Below are 19,550 nucleotides of genomic sequence, written 5' to 3'. Positions count from 1 at the left end.
CCGTCGAGACATGCGTCTTCGTGGCGTACAGTCCGGTCAATCTGCCTAAGCTGACTGAGGTCTGCCGTGGAATTGTGAAATGCAGATCAGCTTTCACAAAATGGCCCCCCTCTTCCCCCCCCGCACGAGAGGAGGGTGCATGGTCGAGAGGCCTGGAACCTGGGGGAAAGGCGAATGATATGGAGGCCACCGACAACTGCCTGCCTGTTTCAGAGCCCTCCCCCCCCCCCCCCAGTCTCGGAATCCAACTCGGGCGGCTGATCCCAAGATCTAGACATGGGGAAACGCGGTATCCTATATTGCGTTATCGCTCCATTCGACTTCTCACCGCTGCTTGCACGCAGCACGCCCTGCCGCACACGGCAATCCCACAGGATCGCCAGCCTACCACCGTCGACGAGTGGAGGAACCATCCCGCCGCCAATTCACCAGCCCTCTACGGACGACCCTTAACGAGGAAGCGCCGCGCCGATCAGACCCTCCCCATCTTCCGTAGGGCTTGCCTAGTCCTAGTAGGATGCGCAACTTGTCTCCCAGCTAAGCCCGGAACTAGCGATGGCCGCCGCCACGTGTAAGCGATCAACTTTATTAGGACGGCCGGAGATGGATATCTTCGTGTTCAGGCACACCACGTAGGTGCTACTCACCTGCAACGATGCTAATGCGTGTAGGTTTGAGCCCGAGCCGTGCTAATCGCGCCGACCACGCCGCAAACGTATCCCTCCTCCCCTTCGCACTCCTCCCCCTCTGATTACCCCCTCGAGCAGACGATGTGGTCTGTCGTAGTACATAATCCATCCTATCGTGCCCTCGCCGCTACCACGAGATTGCAATTCTCACATGTGCCGGTTGCGCCTCTTGCATGTTGTTCGGTACTGATAAGCTTGCCCGACGGGTTGAAGGAACCACGCAAGGAATCGGCCCCCCTGCGTGTCAGGGAGATCTAGGCCAGCGGCGGGAACGCTCGCACCCCCACGAGCCGGATGCGGTGCAACGGACCCGGTGTGTGCAGGCGGTTACCGGCTGACAGGGAATATACAGATCTATCCGTTTGCAAACCGACTACCTGCGTGCCGTGAGCACAGCATCCAGGAATAACTCCGTATGTATGTAGGGCGTCGCTGACGCTCTTCACTATTTGCTAGACCGCGTAACGAGGCTTCATTCGCAATGGTCTCCTTGATTGGCCCTGCACTGTTTGGAGCTGACATGTGATGGTATTACCGTTTCTTATTTATTGCCAATAGCTGTGCAGGTAAGCAGGCAGACAGGCGGGCAGACTGTTATTAATACCAGACTGTCGGATTGGGTCGTGCTTTGTTTTGTTCGACCCCTTTATAATATTACCTACATTACCGAGGCGGCATGCATGCAGTCGTGGGGGTTTGCCCTCTACAACCTCGCCTTGAACAGCCTGCGGCCGAAGGCGGGTTTCTACTCGCAGGGGCTATCTCGCGACTTTCTATTTGGCCACCATGAATCCCCCTTCTCTGTACCGTAAGTCTATCCAGGCCACGAGGTTATAGTTAGTTGGTAATCCCCTCTCCCGCGTTGATGGGATGCAGAAGTCTATATCTTCACTCCCCTCTCCGGTAGTTGCGCGGGTGTATCCGCAGCCATCCCGGCCAGTCGTCATCCTTCCTTCGCCTGTCGGGAAGGACTCCAAGAAAGCTAACATAGGTATAATCTCTTGGGGATGTTCTATCGTTGTCACCCTCCTAACGCGAGTGAAAGGGAGGCCCCCGTTTCGGTGAGAGTGAGCCGGAAGGAGTAGAATGGCGGGCTAGACGAATGAAGGGTGGGGGGAGACAGGCTCAGATATATTGCTTCCTCAAGTCAGTCCTGACTTCTCCAGCTCCCGGGAAGTTGAATAGGAGGGTAGCTGGGGGCGATGGCCCCACGACTGGCGCTGGTATTATATGGGTACATAGTCGGCAATCCTCTGGGAAGGGTGTATGCATGGCCGTCCTCTGACTACAGGCTCTGTCGGTGTCGGCTGTGCCGGTTTTGTCAGCCCCATCACTTCACTTTAGTCCTCCATAGCCCGCGCATAGCCTCCATCAAGATCTGCCCATTGTCCCGCTTAGTAGTTGAATATGCGTGTCTAAGAGAGCTAGCTCATCGAAAAGCTGATGGACGAACCGGCTTCTAGGTTAAACAAGCTGCTTTACCGTTAGTCAGCCAGCCGTGGCTAGGTTACCAAAGTCGTGGTGCTTAATGGGCGCTAGCGAGAGAGAGCTAGAAACTCAAGATATTTTTTTAGCAGTTCTCTGCCTTCATGCTGTGTCCTTAATAAGCCGGGGCGGCCAGGTAGGAAGTATTATGCGGACTGGACGGAGGACCGAACTGAACCGAACCGGGTTGGGCCAAGCCGAAGTCTTCGAATTATTACTACACACTGGGGTCATGGGGATCATATCGCTACAAGATAATACATCCCAGCCAGTGTAACTTTCTCTACACCTATCCGCTCCCTTAAATTCCGCGTTGGTTCAATATTACTTCGGTATAAAGGGTACCCAGCGTCTCATGCTAGGGATTAACTCACATTCTATACACGGGCTCATATAATTAGCCGTTCTGTTCCTTAACGTGAAAACGGGAGTAGATAAGAATTCAGAATGCTTTAGAATATACTGCAGTGGGGTTGTGATGGCGGAGCGCAGCTGTACTTGCTGTCTGTTCACGTAAGAAAACACCCGGGCCGCACCCCCTTTTCTCCTGGTTGGCGTGGGTACGCATCAGGTATCATGGCCTCGTAGCTATACGGATGGAATCGTATATTGGGGTCAACCCGTGGAATTTATTCCCTGCAGTTCTAGCCCGGCGAAAGCCATTGCGAGCCTGTCTTGTCTCGGCTCAGGCGGTGGTCCGGTACTGAAACCTAAGCCAAAGGCCAACCGATTAGAGTGGCGACAGTAATACTAAAGGTTTCACTCCTCTGAGCGTCTCTCCGTCCTTCTGCGTCTCCCCCCTCGCTAGCCCACCGTTTTTAGAAGATAATGCCGCGTCGAATCTGCATATCCGAGAGCAACTCCCTCCCCCTATTTCCTTTTTAGATATCGCAGAGCAATTAGCCCTACATACCCCTAGTTGAAGCGCAGTAAGAACCACTCTGCAGGTGCCTCGCTTCTATGGTTAGGGGCAGTTAGTTTCGTGGGATGATGACTCCTATGCGAAAAGGTGTCTTGCCGAGGCCAGAACATATTGTTCTTTGTTGCTTTTTTGGCCTTCTACTTTCCCATTCTTCTTCTTCTTCGTATTTAGGATCGTCATAGGACCAGAATATAGATGGGAACTATAGCAAACGTGCTTAAACACCTATAGCCTCTCTGGCGCAGGTCGCGGCAGGACATCACCCGGCTAATGTGACTGCCTGCGCCACATACCATCCGGAACCTGAGTCCGAGAGCCATCTGGGTTGCTAAATAGTAATCCTACCTTGTTCTCTCCCGGAATGGAAGGCCGGTGGCGGTGTCGATTGCCGTATGTAATGCCGGTAAGAGTAGAGGGTTGCCGGCCTCACGATCCGGCCGCCGAGACCTGGTCAGCCGGGCAGAGTTGAGGATCGCGTTATGTTGAAGCGTGGAATATCGTGGCAGCCTCCCAGTGCCTAGAATAAGAGACTGACGGCGCCTAAAATATTATTAATAACTGAGTTAGGGCTAGGCTGACGAATACAATTATGGATAGCACAGCTAAACACACAATGGATGCTAGTTCTCTGCTTTCTGTATCTTAACAGGGGGCCAAGGCGCCCCAAAACATAGCCAACTCGCCGAAAACAAATCGTTAGCAACATCTGGCTGATTATTCGTATCATCCATCGCTATCTGGGCTATAAGGGATGGAGTGCTTCATATAATACGGGAGGGGCGCTCTGACTTGAATAGAGAGAAGGCGGCTGCGTCGGTTGCTGAAGTCGGCTTCTAGGCGAGGTGTAAGGTTACAATCCCGATAGGATTCTAGTCTCTTCAGACGGCAAATACTGACTATTTCCTTGTGGGACTCTGGGTTTGTAAAAGGTAGACTACAGTTCTTACGGCTCGACGAGGAATCCGAACCGCAACCGGCACCGTACGCTCAGACTTGAGGACAAAATGCGTTCTATAGTTCTGTCATTGCTTTCTCTGGTCGCCACTGGCGCGGCCTAGACACGCACTATCGGCTTCATTAGATGTTCCATGGCGGAGAACATCACCCGGGCTACGTGGCGGTGGGCGGAACCCGTATGTGGGGACCATACGGCACCGGCGGAAGTTAAGCAGCTCATCAGCAACGCCCGTCAGAACGCCGCGCCCGGCGCTAAGATCTACATCAAAGACCAGCCTCTGTACGAAGGCGGAGGCACCTGTTTCCCTGCCGGGGCCCCGCGGACCTAAGCTCACGGGCAACCTCGCTAAGCAGGCGGCCGAGGGCCCGGTACTCAACGTGACCTACCCGGGACAGTTCTGGCTCAAAAGGGGCGAGGTGGCGGATACGTGCCACGCCCACACCGCCGGTCGGAGGTCTCTAAGACAGCGGGCTGCCGCCCTATAGGGTTAACCGGCTCTAGCGGGGGGTTTCCCGCCAAGCCTTTCCTCGGAGATGGCTTGGTGACGGGGATATGGAAATCTATCGGGATATGGTGCGTGTGTATCCAAGACTAGCTATAATCCACTGGCGGTGCTCGTCCACCGCCAAACCGCTTACGGGAACACCCATGAAGGGGACAGAGGCCGACTATGTACGGGATACTAGGCCTAAGTAACCTGTAGCTTAGGTAGTTCTAGAGTGTGGAGGGTTGGGCGTGATACCTAATACAAATAGCCGATGATGTATACGCGCTTGTGATAACAGTCACAGTAGCGTTATACTTTCTGGCAGTATGAGAGCGCCTAAAGCAACTCTTCGAATCGATAAATGTCAACATGCCTGGAATTCCCACGAGGAGACTGAATGTAGATATGGCCTCACCACAACAGTAAGTATCTGGGCTTCCATGAAGGAGGAATGGACGAGGGCCGGCTGGGCAAAGGAAAACACGGATGGATACGTCATCTTCTATTGTCTAGAACATAACATATGCTGAAGACTTCTGCCTTCCAGGCCATATAGAATAGTTTGGTGTTGAGTATCGAGCGCTGTTAGAGGAGAGATCTGGAAATCAACACTATGGAGGGCAGCTTACTAAGGTAATACCATTCTTCTCCTCCATCAACGAGGAGGGTATTTCCAATAGCAACGATCCTAGCCCAGATTACTGGATTACTAACCTAACATCACGCATGCGCTTTAATACCACCGTCCAGCAGATAATGAAGCAGCATCAAAGATGCCTGTTCTCGGAGATCGTCCCTCGTTCGGCGCTCTTAGGACCGCTCCTCCAGATATTATCCGAGCTGGGCAGCGAATTCCGCTATATAATGATACCCACAAGAATTCGCGGGGCAAATTGTTCACACGTGTTGACTTCGGCACTGGGATAACTCTACCGGAACGGGATGTCTGTGAACTAGCAATCCATCTTCCAGCCAGGAAAGGCACTGGCAGATCTTCCTCGTTACTCCTAGGACAATGTCATTCGCCCAAGTTGGTTTCAATTTCGTGCCATGTCTTACAGTGGTTCTGCGTGGACCGGGCACTGCGAAGGACAGATCAAGGCGGTCACAGAGTTTCAATATCTACCCCCCAGAATTTCGATGGATGAACTAACAGGAACGTCCCAGAATCGAGATGGTATCGGGCTATGGGTCAGGTTGGCGTCAGTTACGGACGCAAGTTCCAAGTGCTTCGCGATATTGCTGCTTCTACCACTGAGAATATACCTAGCGCTTCGAATGCGTTTTTGGAAGCCGTCTTCTAGTATAGGAGGTCTCAGTCGCTCCTAGCAACGGTGATCATCATCTGCCTAATTGAAGGTGTTGGCTTTGTCGCTGACAGCATGTTCGCCATGAAGAATATGAAGGCATAGGGCATCTATTCTTGCACGAACCAAATCTCCTGGACCTCCTGGACCTCGCGATCGTCACATCACGCCCTTGTATGAAAGTGGCCTGGATGACGGGTATCGCTAGGATCCTTGGTCTAGTGCTGGCTAGATAGTCATGGGTCTCTGCATTCCGAAGATGATCTATAGGACCCCACCGCGCGCACGAACTGGCGGCGGGATCGGGGGATGGGGTTCTATCACAATGCCCGCGAAGAAACACACCAACAAGAAAGAGGCCCCCAACGATTTGACTGCTTTTCTAGCCCAGGTAGCTGGCTAAAAAGGCCGAGCCGTTGGACGGGGCGCAGACGGTGGAATACCTGGCGCACAAAATCGGCGTTCAAGTCTTCGGTCTCATGCTTAAGGCCGAGGAGGACCTCGACACGTCAATGACACTGGCGCAGACCGGACTAGACTCCCTCATGGCTATCAGACTCTGAGGATAGTGGAAGCAAGCATTGGGTGTGCAGCCCAGCGTCCTCGAGGATCATGGCGACAGGGACATTGAAAGCGCTGGGAGCTGTTGCGGCAAAGGGCCTGAAGGAGAGATTTGCTGGCGTCACCGGGAAGGTGTCAGATAATTCGGAACCAAGGGAACGTGTCGAGTCTGGCTGGCTGAGTTATCCCACAACACCAACTGACAACCTCACTGATTCCGTAACAACTAGCAACTGGATAGTGCCCATCGAGGAATTACCCCTTTCGGGTCGATGGGTCTCGTTGACGATGCTGCGGGTTTGAGGGCCTATGGGACCGTGTACATACATACATACGCATCCAACCTACATGCATGGAGAACTCGCCAATCGATCGATCGGGCCTGAACTGACAGGTCGACTCGCCAAGCCCGACGCGGTGATGTGGCTATCGGCATATAAAGGGAGGCGGGGGGCACGCGAGATCGTCCGCAGTTGTGGCGGGGGCGGCAGTTAGATAAGGCGCTGACTGGTGGAAGAGAGGCGGACCACAAGTCGACATGTTGTTTATTATTTTCGGTCATTCTATCGGACGCATCCCTTCTCCACCTACGCTTGGGCGGCGAGAGACTCTTGGGGGCGTTTACGGCGCTTCCCCGGAGTGGCGCCATGCAGACGCTACGAACTCACGGACGAATGCCGGCTCCCTTCCTATATCACAGCAGCTCGGGCGGGACCTCTACATACGGCACCCGTGAGTGTAGAGACTCTGGCTCTCGTGTAGTGTCACCTCTTAGAGCTGGCCACGTTGTCGCATTTTGGGTGTGAATACGAGCCTGTTATCGTCCAAAATAGATATTACTCGAACAGATGATAGGTGGGTGGGAGCGTTGGGCACATCGAGGTACTAAAGAGATCTGTCCCAGTTTGTCCTTCGACATCCCAGACTCCGCCCGGGCTCGTTACCACCTGTTGGATTCACGATCAACGAACGCTGCCTCGACACTTCGCGAGGGGAGCGCGGGCGCTATCAACGCCTGGTTGGCGATGGCACTCAATCTTTGGGCACAGGGACACGGCATCAGAATAGCATTAGTCGTATATAGGAGTAGAAAAGTGTAAGCCCATCGTATATAATGGATAGCAAATCGCTCCTCACGCATGGCTACACGGAACGAGCGATGAGATAAGCTAGGAAGCGGCCCGGCCGCGCTATACTATGGCTGTTTTTCATGTACCTGCCCGACCCCGTCCAGACTCCCAACCGTATCGAAAATGAGCCGAAAATGAAGCACGTATGGGTATCAAGCAGCGCTGACTTTTTCTCGCGCCCCTCCCCTCTCTCCTTGTTTGAGCCCAATCTCGTTTCTCGTTTACCTCCCCCACCCCCGTCCTCTCGCCTTTACATCTCAGTGTTTCTCTTACTGGCCCAGGCCCCACGGGCTCTGGGCCGCTCTGTTCGATTCGTGCCCGATTTGCTGCATCTCGGCCTCGACGTCCCAGGTGCCGAGGAAGTCGCCCAGGTTCCCCATGACGTCGGCGACGTCATCCACCGTCTGGCTCTCGTTGCGCCACGGAGACTGCACTGGGCCGGCCGCGTCACCGTTGGCGTCCCTAGCTGGGGCGGCGCCGCCGCGCTCCCCGCACGACGCGTAGTGCGCGTCGGCGGCGTGGAAGGCGTCCGCCACCGCGCTGATCCCCGGGCTCGCGGCCGAGACCGGCTCCGGCTCCAGCGCTGCGCTGCGGAGTAGTCGCAACCGAGGTAGCGGCTCGCGGGCGCCGCCGCTCAAGCGCCGCCTTGCGCTGCGGAAGTGGTTCTGGAAGTGCTCGCCGACGTCGTCGTCGTCGGCCTCGCACGGCGCCGGGGGCGGAGGCGACGCGCCCCTCGGGATGGTGTGCACGTGCGTCCCCGACAGGGAGAACGACTCGCCTTCGGCCGGCAGCGGGGCGAAGGACACGTGTCGGCTCGACCGCGCGCTGGGCTCTTGACCGGAGGAGTCGCTGCGGGAGAGGATGCCGCGGGGGCGATCGGCGGAGCCGGTCGGCCAGCGAGGTGCCTCTCCCGGACGCCTCGGGGAGGGTGTCTGGAAGTTGGCGAATCGCCTGATCAGCACGTCGGTCTCGTCGGGGGTGTGCGCGCGAGATGCGCGCTCGGCCGCGTCTGGCGTAGGTGACGGGAGAGGCCCTTCGGGCGTGGGGGGGGCAGCTGGGAGGTTGTGGTGAGGCATGGTGTCTACGATTGTTTCCCACGGATTCTGGGGTTCTTCGGGGTGTGTTGTATCCAATGCAATGTTGACGGGACTGACGATATCTGCGGTCGCGGCCGATTGAGGCCTTTTATGTGTACTCGTCGGTTCCACTGACTCTTTGACCCAAGGGCTCTGCTGAGAGGGCCTGATAGAGGTCGTTTCGTGATTGCGCGTTTGTGAGCTTGGGTGAATGGACTTGGGTGAGGAGGGACAAGGCGAGGCCGCATTGTCAGCCAGCTTTGGCTGGACATGTTCGATTGATGGAGCAGCCTCTGGGCGGGCCTCAGGGACTAGCGAAGGACTCTGTTGCGCAACTTGCTGGGGGGACTGCAAAGGCGCAGTCTGGGCTGGGACATCGTCCTCAGGGGCTTTCGTAGCATCGGGGAACAAGGTCTCTGTTCGGGTCTCGACCTTTGACTTTGTCTCCAGGGAATTGTCACTGACATGATCGGCATCTTGCTCTAATGGTAACAATGGCGATATCGCACATCTTTGTGCTGCTTCTTGCTTTGTCCCGTCGTCCATCCTCGCACGTGGTTCTATTGTCTTCGCGACGTTGTCTCTATGGCTGGCGGGCGTTTCCTCCATGTAGTGCGGCTCGTCCTGGTCGATATTCATGAGATCGCCGACCAGGGTAGGTTCTTCATCTAACGGTGCTTCGAGCCGAGATGGCTCTGCTTCAGCTACCGTGGTGGCCTTTTCTAGCGGTGGCCCGTCGCATTCGTACGGCTTGTCATCTTTCAAATCCTGGTGGCCTTCAGACGATCTCTCCGACGCTGATAACACAGACGCGCAACTCCCGCTTCGGGCGCTAGCACTGATATCCTGTTCACAGGCCGAATTGTTTGGAGAAGAACCCGACTCCGTCACTGTTTGCCGGGGGGATCGAGGCCCGTCTTTTACCGCCGAGGCCGCGACGCCCACCACGTCATGATATCGCATGGATTCAGGAGTGTCAGTCTGCGATGGTCTCTTACGGGCGCTCGAGCTGGGAAGTTTGGGATCCGTTGTCGCGCGAGAAGCCGTCTGCTTTGGCAGCCGGGCTCGATAATGGAAGCTCTGATCTAGGCGACTCTCGAAGCTCGTCTCTTCTTCCTCCTCGCGATTCAGATCGCAAGAAATATTCTCGGGGCAATTAATTGATTCGGAATCTGGCCGTGTCTCTTCGTGATCCAAGCTGTGTACCGGCGACCGATTGCTGGCGTCATTCGAAGTCGTTAAAGCATCAACATGTTCTTGTTGTGGTACCCGTCCCTGGCCGCTTAGGTCGGCAGAGGAAGAGGGGGTAGTCATCTCGAAGCTTTGACTGGCCGTTTTCGCGGAGGGACCCGACTCCTTAACCTGGCCAATTACGGCGCAAACTGCGGAATGTTGAACTGGAACCTGTATCGATGGCATCGGCGTGGGTGTAGATACCGCGGCGGTACTCTGCAAGCCTTCTAATCTTGAACGTTTTGGCAGTTTTGTCTTGAGCCAGTCCTTGTCAGCGGTTCGCTTCCTGCTGGGCTCTCCAGGCTCCCGGGCGACAGTCTGGCCGGGAGCCCAAAAGCCATCCCTGTTAAGGGTTTCTACCGACACTCCCTTGGCCCAAGCCCGTATCCGACCATGTTTGTCCGCGTCTAGAGGCCCGCCGAACAGCTGGGGCTCGGGGTTGCTGCCGGGGCTGGGCAAGTGGCAGCGCATTGAATCTCCGGTATCCGGCGTCGCCTCGTCCTGTTGTGCGAATTGACTAGAGCACCTCCTCCGGGGGTCTTTCTCGACCGTTGTAAGGGACTTGGCCGGGGGCCGGGCCGCTTTGAGGAAGGATTGCTTGACGGCGGGTTGTTTTGGCAGCCAGGGATTCTGCCATCCCGAGGGTCTGTCGAAGGGGCCGCGCAAGGAGGCAGAATGGATACGTATAGGTTTGCCTTCCAAGTATCGGTGCCCCTGGATTTCGTACCGGAGTTTCTTTGAGACTTTGGCGGAATCATCGAGCTCGTCGTCGGACCCGGCACATACAATATCGATCGGGTTCGCAGGTGTTGGCGCAGCGCAATAGATGGGCTCGTCGGCAAGGCGGACTCGCCTCCACGCCTCAATATCGATGCTGTCCTCTTCCATGGTTTCCTTAAAGGCAATCCAATACGATGTTTGTCCAATGGTCTTTCAATCGCATCCCATTCCTGAGGCTGAGGAGCCCATACGATTAGTCATATCGACACCATCATCGGACATCGTCAATATCAATATTAACGGGGTTCCGGCGGGGTCTGGGGTTGGCAGGGTGATGATGGGTTGATGAATCCATTTCAAGACGGGGACTGTTGTGGAGGAGATAGGGAATGAGGGGGGAGGGGGCTGGTTTTAATACCTGTTGCGTCGCAGGGCGGCTACCGGGTGGGTAGACGGAGCGGAGGGTGTATGCGAGTGTGTGTGTGTATGGATGTATTGGATAGACGAAGTTATCGCCGGGCACCCGTTCAGGAGCCTAGATAGGAATGAGAAGATGGGTGTGTTAGGATTCCCCGCCAGGAAATGAATTCTGTAGGTACAAGCGGAGTCCAGCGGATGTTGTCGTAGTATCGTGGTGTAGTAATGGGCACAGTCCCTGATGTATGTAGTAATAGCATGTACTGTACCCATGTGGCTGATGAAGGCCCGCCGTGGTACCATGGCGCGCGGGTTTTGTCGCGACGACGCGACTGGAGCGCGTTAATTGAAGTTGATTATGTAACAACGGGGGGGGGCTTGATCGTTAGGTAATCGTATAGTAGGTGGCTTCGCAAGTGGTCACCATCTGTGGCTTGTACTGTTGGTGAGGCTGGGAGATCGGGGCTTAGGCAGGGGGGAAATGTTGCTACGGAAACCGGCAAGACCCGAAACGTGTTGCTCCGTGTTTGGCGGAAGCAGATAATCCTGTGCAGGTGCGATTCCGTTGGGGTCCCGATCTGCCAAGGAGCACTCCGTACCTGCCTTAGGCGTGCAGCTGCCGCGTGCATAGGTAGGTACCTAACTAGGTACCTACCTACTTAGATACCTAAGGCACTTAATATATATTATGAGTCCGTAGGCAGGTAGGTACTTACACGGCTGAGGGGAGGAAGTAGGTAGATCTACTTAAGGCACCTCCTTCCCTAGAGATCAGTACGTTACTTAAGGAAGGATAGGTTCGATTCCTAACAGCGCTACTTGGTAGTCTTCGCTATTTAGCTCATCTCCTAGCTGAATGAATGTATTTGCTATACAGAGAAGGTACATATCTAGGCTGGGTACCCGTTGGCCCCCTGGACGCTAGACCTGACGTACTAGCATGGTATAGGTACCTGATCTCTACGTAACCTAGTAATGGGCAGGTATCTAGTACACATCAGAGGGTATCAGTGTAGTGTATGAAGATAGAAGTAAGTACCCGCTTGACAAGGCTAAGATATGTACTGGCATACCTTGTAGGTACCTGAATTTATGCATATCTAGGTACCTCTCATATCCTGGGTACTTCATTAAAAAGAAAGAAAGAAAGAAAAAACCTGGTCGCGATCCTGGTCGTTGGTAACAAAACACCCGCCAATCAACCAGCTGCACGACACGCCGCATAATCAAGGCCATTTCCCTCCTCGTTCTGCATATCCCGTCCACTTCATAACATCACACCCGCAAAACATCCACAAAACATCCGTACCGCGCCCATAACAATCCACAGACCTATCCCTACCTCCCATCCATCCATCCGCACCACACGTCCCTCTTCCAATCCGACCTTGGACAACTGCACAACTACCACTCCACATCCTATTTCGCCCTCGCTCTGGCCCACCCTGGTCTTCCCAGCCTACCTATTTTTGACACGATACCGCAGTCGGGGGAATTATTTCTTTGCAAGCGACGATGAACATTGGTCAACGCCGGAACTTGGGAACGATATTGTGTGCATGACAGATTCCAACCCTTCAGCCTCACGACAGCAGCCCCAAGGGCCCGAGCCCCGTGCCCGAGCCCAGAAGCGGGAAACAGGTCCGCCCAGCCAGGGGGAGCGAGAGAGCGAGGAGGGGTGGGAGCAAGGTCGAGAGATCGATCCCCCAGTCCGCCTTAGCCATCCCGAGCAGCGAAGAGGTACCACTCTGCCGATTATACACATATACAATACGGGGGGGCCAGACGCCAGCACGGCATTCATTACCAGCGCGCATACCTATACATACACACGGATACACATACATACATACGCATCGCCCATCGCTGACGCGCCGGTTGATTGACGGCCCCACGCATGATTGTCAACATTGGCCTTGACCAGACTAACCTGCCTAAACCACACGGTACCTATACCTACGCACGGCGCCTCGAATTTGTGGTCCTGGTGCTGCTTGGGAGATAATACCGTCGGCTGCGACGCGAAGGTCTCCGGTGGTTTCATGGGCCCCCTCGGCCCCCTCGCTCGTGTCTGATCCCTACCATACATTCGCGGTACCTTTCGCCGTTGCCTCTCGCCGTATCCATACCACCACGCACCACACCACGCGCGGCGCGAATCTATCTGCCTATCCTGCCCACCATGGGCCACGCCTGGCTTGACTCGCTCTCCGAGGACTGGGTGTCCCAGCCCGCTTCTGATGCCTCGCAGGAGCAGGAGCATGAGCGATCTCCCAGCCTCTCCAGTTCCCGGGCGAACCTGAGCCACAGAAGCGCGCGCGAGCCCCTTAGTCGCATACCCAGATTCAATCCGAGTCCGGGGAATAACGTCGCCAGAAAGCTGCAGCTATCCGCGCGCAACTCTGCCCACAATACCAGCGCCATCACCACCGCAACATCCCCCGCGCCAACGACGGCACCGCCGCCGTTAGCATCCTCATCGCCCGCCGGCGCTTTGAACGAGCGCAGCCTTAACGATATTAACATCCAAGGAGCGCAGCAGCGCGGCCCCGCAAAACCTCCGAGGGAGAACAGGTTCCTACAGCGGGGACGCTACCTGAGCCGATCTGCGTCGTCGGCCTCTACTGTCGCATCCGTCCTCCACGACACCGTCCAGCACAACAAGGCCCCGAGCAGCTCGCCCTCCAAGGCTCGAGAACACGTGCCCGAGTGGAAGAGGCGCCTCGTCTACGGCGAGTTGAATTATGGAGAGTCGAAGGACCTGTTTAGCTCCGCAGGCACCGGTCTCGAAAACATCTTTCGGCCCCCGATGGCTCAGGAATCCACCGCCGACGACACCGTCGACCACGAGGAGGTCACCGCCAACGACTCCACCCTCCCGTCGAGCCCTCCTCCTTATTCGCGCCCCGTGCATCGTGAGAGCGAGCGCGACGAAAACCCCCCGGACCAGCCTGCCAGTAAATTCCAGCTGCGACGACGTACTTACCCATCTTCCTCGAAGCAAGCGACATTCCGCAGGACGAAAAGCGACCCCCAGGAGCCGAGTCGGAGAGAGCAGCCGCAGCCGCGACAAATGTCCGACGGACCCCGCGAAGGCCGCGCGAGGGCCGCGAATTCAGAGTCTAGCGAGAAGAAGGAACCCGCCGTTGCCTCCGCCCATTCTTATCTCGGCGATCACCTCGAGGCGCCGTCGCGCAAGGTTAGCGGACAGAGCGACGCCCGGAATGAGGGGTTGAGCCCTATTCTATTATCGTGCCGCGACTCTGGCGACGGCAAGATGAGCTTCGCGCCGGTCGAGCTTCCGGCCGAGCAGCTGCGCAAGCGTCTCGAGAAGCTGCGACGAAACCAACTGTTGTTAGATTACGAGTTTGATAGCTACCTAGAGCAGGAATCGGCCGGCGCAGCGGAGGGACCCCGCGCGGCCGACAGCACGGACGAATTCGCGAAGAACAGTGGATTTCTCAACGTTCAGCGCGGGGGCCGCTCGCGGGAGGGGTCTTTTCGCCAACGTCCTCTAAGCCCCCCGCCGCCACCCAACGACATGTCGGAGATGCTTCCCGAGTCGTCGCTCCAGGCCAGCACCCCGAAACAATTCCCGACCGTTCGGATCGACCGCGTCGCATCTGCTGACAGGAAATCTACTCCAGGGTCCTCGGCTAGCCCTGCCGTGCCGCGCGCCCCGTATCCCAGTCCCGCGAAACCGCTGCAGCCGCTTCAACCGCTTCGGCCCTCACAACCACCCTCGGGCCAGAGCGGGAGTCCTCTGAAGCTATTCGGCCCGTACGACACGTTCACCAACCAAACGCTCCTCCGGCGCATAAGCCAATTTGAGGACCAGATGACGGATAGTCCCTCGCGTTCGATGGCTGGCGACGCCTCCCCCCTACCGACCCAGGGATTGCCTACAAAGGCCGGCGCGAACAAGGCGCCGGCGACGGGATCGAGCCCCAGGAAAACCTTCCCCCCCAACGGCGACGACACCCTCAGCTTCGGAGCGGGAGAGCTCGATGGTTACGAATTCAACGAAGATATTACCCTAACCTCGTGCGACCAATCGCAGTGTACGGATAAGGAGAACGTGGCTCCCGCGGATGACTCAATTCCGCTGAGCCGTCTTAGATTTCAGATAGATCAAGACCTATCGCGCGAGGGCTCACCCCTCGTCGTACAACGTCGCCGTCATCGTCCGCCGAGCAGTTTCCTCTCTCCCCGGCGCGGCATTGGCTTGTCCAGGCCCTCTGGCAGTTTCAAGGCTCCGCACTTTTTGCACCTGAACCCCCGCGGCAACCAGGCAACGCCGCGGAGGGATGGCTCTGAAGGCAAGCGGCCGCGGACCTCGCCGTCCAAGGATCCCACGCCGAAGAGAAGGCGGACACTTCACCGATCCGATATCGCCTACGGCTTGGAAGACACACCTGCGGCGGCGCACTCCATGCGATCTTCGCGTGAAAGCATACAATCCATTATGAGCCAGATGCAGCAGGAAAGCTACCAGGATGAATGGTATCAAGCGCCGCGCCATAGCCTGCTAGCTACTCGTCAGATTCTCCGACCGCGATCACCAACCCCTGGTCAGAGATCGTCAGCGGCACGCGATCGACAACTATCCGCCAATGTCGGCGTCGATACGGTTTATCAAAATGGCATATCCGAGCCCGCGCAGGAACCTGAAACGTTCATTCGGGATTTCCCAAATGATGGGTCGGGAAGGACATCGATGAAAACGCAGGATTTTTTCGACGCTGCCGAGGAAATCATGGCGATGATTCGAAGTAAAGCTCGCCCTAGGAACGACCTTAGTAGCGTTCAAGAATCCGAGGCCGAGACCACTGAGAAGCGTAGTTCAGCGGCGCCCGCGGGAGATGAAAGCTCACTCCAGGACTCGACGAAAGAGCCATTTTCACGGCCACCGAGCCGAGACGGCCCCCCTCTTGCTAGAGTACCAACTCACCAGGCGGACCCGGACCTTTTGAGCCGACTTAAGAAGTACGAAGAGCGGAGCGATCTAAGCGAAATCATTACGAACTCGATGCAGTCGATGGGACGAATAAGAAAGGCTATCAACGAGGCTAACAGCCTTACTGAGTCTCTCCAGCAAAGCGTCCTCTCTCAAAAGTCTTGGCACGGTATCGCCGATAACCAGGGCATGGTAAGCGATCTACCTAATATCAGGATCTCGCGCAACCCAAACCCCGGCGGAAATGAGGCTGGGCTCCCTTGGAACGGAGTGCGATCGGTCGGGCTCTCGACGGCGCATTCGGTCCCCACTAGCTCTTCGCAAAGATCAGGCTCCGGGGGGTTCATCGTCCCAGACGCGGTATCACAACTCATTGGCGACCAGGTGGGCAACATGGTGTTTGATAAAGCACACAACATATGGCGTAAACTGAAAAAACCAAAGTCCACGCCTGACGATAAAAATATCCTTCCGTCCGAGGACAGCGAGGATCCGTTCGCTAGTATCCCGGATCTCTCTGTTGATATGACCAGGGAGACACAACACCTTGGCAAGACCCCAAAGGAGGACCAAGAAGGTGTTGAGCAACTGCCACGGGAGGCGACACCATCGGGATCTTCTGCCGATTCGTCTACCGTGACACAGGAGTCCTTCGCTGCTCGGAGCTCGACAAGCCATACCAAAGAGACGCTGAAGAGAGCTGAGCGGACCGTTGAAATAGCGGTAGAGGATGATAGAGAGATAGAACACGAGATCACGATCCACGAAGACCGACTGCAAAAATCGAACCCCTCGCGAAAGAGGAACCTCACGATCTCATTTTCTTCTCCAATCGCCTCCGTCATACAAGATGTCTCTCACCATCAATCAGACGATGACCACACTGGCCAGATATCAGATACCACCGATCAGTCAGTCGAAAATATGTCCCCCGAGCCGCTCAAGCTTGGGCGAAACCCCAAATCGGCAAAGCCATCCAGCAGCTCGGGCGCCGGGCCTGGATCTCGGAGCCGCTCGCAGGGGCTCCCACGGAACGTGTCGGCCAAGGCGCAGCATGAATTCGTCCCCAGGCCGGTCTCGCGGATCGACGAGCAGGACGAGGACGAGACCAAAGAGAATTCTGCATCTGAAGACCGTCAAATCAGTGTTCGCGGAGACTCGAGCTTGTCTTACGCGGAAGCCGGCGACGATCGAAACACGAGCCTAAGCGTTGTTGTAACACCTACGTCGGCAAAGAATGCCCCGGTCTCGGCAACGCCAATTATCGGGCAGTACGTCGGTACGTTGTCGTTAAGCCATCTCTCTGAATTCACCATGAATCAGGCGGATCAATCCTGCGGCCTTGAGGTTAGCTATGTTGTAGGGGACCGATACCTCGCCACCGGAGACGGCTCCAAGAAGATCATGTCCAAAGCCATTCAATGCCTCGTCGAGAAAATCACCGAAATTGAGCCTTTCGAGCCCGACTGGGAGTCTATGCGCGAGCTGGATATCAGTGGCAAGCAGTTAAGGACGCTACACATGCTGGACGAGTTCTGCACGAGCGTTATCACTCTTGATGCCTCTAATAACGTGATCGAGCACCTAGACGGTATTCCTGAGAGCGTCCGAAACCTGAGAGTGACACACAATCACCTCTCGGAGTTGACGGCCTGGGGACACCTGATGAACCTACAATATGTGGACGTCTCTAATAATCAGATTATTAGTCTACACGCTTTCAAAGATCTAGTCCACCTAAGGAGCCTCCGAGCCGACAACAACCTAATCACGAGTCTGGATGGTATTAAACTGCACGATAGCTTGCAGGTTCTTCGCGCGAGGGGCAACCTCTTCAGCGAAGTAGACCTCGACGGCACGAAGCTGCAGCGCCTAGCGGAGCTGGACCTGGAGAACAACCAGATCACCACGGTCAGGGGCATCGAGCAGCTCTCGTCCCTCGTCAACCTGAACCTGCAGCACAACCGCCTCTCGTACTTCACCCTAAGCTCGAATGCTTCAGCCTCCAATTTGAAATACCTGGCAGTCTCGGGCAACAACCTCGCGTCCCTCGACCTGGCGCCGTTCCCCTCGCTCCGCCTGCTACACGCGGATCGCAACCGGCTGACGACTATCAAGGGTTTCTCGCGGTGCCGACGGCTCGACAGCCTGTCGCTCCGGGAGCAGCGGTCCGGCGGGCAGCCGCTAGACACGTCGTTCCTCGACGCGGCGTACGAGATCCGGAAGCTTTTCCTGTCGGGTAACCTGCTGGCGGGCCCGGGGTTCAACCCGGCGGTCGACTTCCTCAACCTGCAGTACCTCGAGCTCGCAAACTGCGGGCTGCGACGGCTTCCCCCCGGACTTGGGCAGCTCGTGCCGAACCTGCGGGCGCTCAACCTCAACATGAACGCGATCGATGACCTGTCAGCACTGCGCTACATCCCACGCCTTAAGAAGCTACTCGCGGCGGGCAACCGGCTCGCCGACGCGGGGCAGGTCGCCGACGTGCTCGCCGGGTTCCCACATCTGTCGCGGCTTGACTTCCGCGACAATCCGGCGACTCTCGGGTTCTATGCACCCATACAGACACTCGTGCCGGTTGACTACAGCGACGATGACGGCGCCGGCCACTTTCGGGACAGCCGAAGCAGTCGCGGTAGCGGCAGCGGTAGGGGTAGCCGGGGCAGCGGTGTCGGCAGGAGCGAAAGGAACAGTAGCGGGGACAGGAGCTTCGACCCATTTGTGCTTCCGGACGCGGACCCGGAGCGGGACGGCAAGTTCACAAGCCGGTCGGATATGGGGACGCGGATGCGGCGGCGCTTCTACGAGATGGTGGTGCTGGACAGGTGCCGGCGGCTGCGGACGCTAGACGGGCTACCGGTCGTCGGTGACGGAGGCAGTACGGGTCGCGGCGGCAGCAGAGACAAGGTGTGGCGGGCGCTCGTACGGAACGGCGTGATCGAAGTCGGACGAGGGGTGGGAGAGGAAGAGGAGGAGGAGGGAGATGGAGGAGGGCAAGAAGAATTGGATGACAGGAGGAAGAGCAGGAATCGGAGGAACAAGAGCAAGAGCAAGAGCAAGAGCAAGAGCAGGAGTCGGGGAAGACAGGTGCGGGGGGACGAGAGCGACGCGTCCTCACGATAGGGGCGCGAAGATAGCTTTGCTTGAGACTCTTCTCTGCCAAGCGCCCCCATCCGTTTGGGTTTCCCACACGTACGTGACTTTTTGCTACAGGAGAAAGAAAAAAAAGAGAAGGAAAGGTGGTCAGGTGTATTCTGGTCTGGTCGGATTTGGGAAATTAACGGACGGGCGGACATATGGACGGGATACCCCCACATCCCATATGCCTCACGCGGGTTGGCTCTCTCTGGCTCTCTGGCTCTGGCTTGGCCTGAAAGAAGATGATGATGAAAAAAAGGCGCTCTGTTCTTGTTTTACAATACACGCTGTCATACTGCTATCTTTTTTTCGGCGAACCGGCGGCTCCCTTTTTCTCGGTGGTGTTTTTCTCCCCGCGTTTGCGGTCGATCGATCGCATCGCGGACCGGGACCGGCAAGAGGGTAGGGTAAAGCGGGAGGGGCAGGTGGTGATGCCGCCACGAAAGGCAAGGCGAGGCAAGGGAGTCATG

At 56.5% G+C, this 19,550-nt stretch overlaps 3 protein-coding genes across 3 annotated transcripts; 2 read left to right on the top strand and 1 right to left on the bottom strand.

The window, feature by feature from the left end:
• The first annotated feature begins 1,291 nt into the window (after positions 1–1,291).
• On the top strand, positions 1,292–2,232 carry GGS23DRAFT_586822 (uncharacterized protein). Its single transcript, XM_051517451.1, has one exon. It carries the CDS (start codon positions 1,892–1,894, stop codon positions 2,150–2,152), a length of 261 nt encoding a protein of 86 aa, XP_051367935.1. The 5' UTR covers positions 1,292–1,891; the 3' UTR covers positions 2,153–2,232.
• A 5,426-nt stretch (positions 2,233–7,658) lies between these two features.
• Positions 7,659–11,024, bottom strand: GGS23DRAFT_334016 (uncharacterized protein). The gene is made up of 2 exons (XM_051512978.1): positions 10,987–11,024; positions 7,659–10,804 (listed from the first exon to the last, which is right to left on the bottom strand). The coding sequence occupies exon 2, from the start codon at positions 10,734–10,736 to the stop codon at positions 7,809–7,811; it is 2,928 nt and encodes a 975-aa protein (XP_051367934.1). The 5' UTR covers positions 10,737–10,804; positions 10,987–11,024; the 3' UTR covers positions 7,659–7,808.
• Positions 11,025–13,019: 1,995 nt separating this feature from the next.
• Positions 13,020–19,194, top strand: GGS23DRAFT_333888 (uncharacterized protein). Its single transcript, XM_051512977.1, has one exon. It carries the CDS (start codon positions 13,168–13,170, stop codon positions 19,063–19,065), a length of 5,898 nt encoding a protein of 1,965 aa, XP_051367933.1. The 5' UTR covers positions 13,020–13,167; the 3' UTR covers positions 19,066–19,194.
• The last annotated feature ends 356 nt before the right edge of the window (positions 19,195–19,550 follow it).

Source organism: Durotheca rogersii (assembly GCF_024521655.1).
Source record: "Durotheca rogersii strain YMJ 92031201 chromosome Unknown GGS23scaffold_35, whole genome shotgun sequence".
Lineage (NCBI taxonomy): Eukaryota > Fungi > Ascomycota > Sordariomycetes > Xylariales > Xylariaceae > Durotheca > Durotheca rogersii.
This window is presented reverse-complemented; position numbering and strand designations above follow the sequence as displayed.

What these genes read in the sequence shown, in the direction of transcription:
- GGS23DRAFT_334016 (XM_051512978.1), bottom strand. Translation starts at nt 10,736, where the DNA reads ATGGAAGAGGACAGCATCGATATTGAGGCGTGGAGGCGAGTCCGCCTT.
- GGS23DRAFT_333888 (XM_051512977.1), top strand. Translation starts at nt 13,168, where the DNA reads ATGGGCCACGCCTGGCTTGACTCGCTCTCCGAGGACTGGGTGTCCCAG.
- GGS23DRAFT_586822 (XM_051517451.1), top strand. Translation starts at nt 1,892, where the DNA reads ATGGCCCCACGACTGGCGCTGGTATTATATGGGTACATAGTCGGCAAT.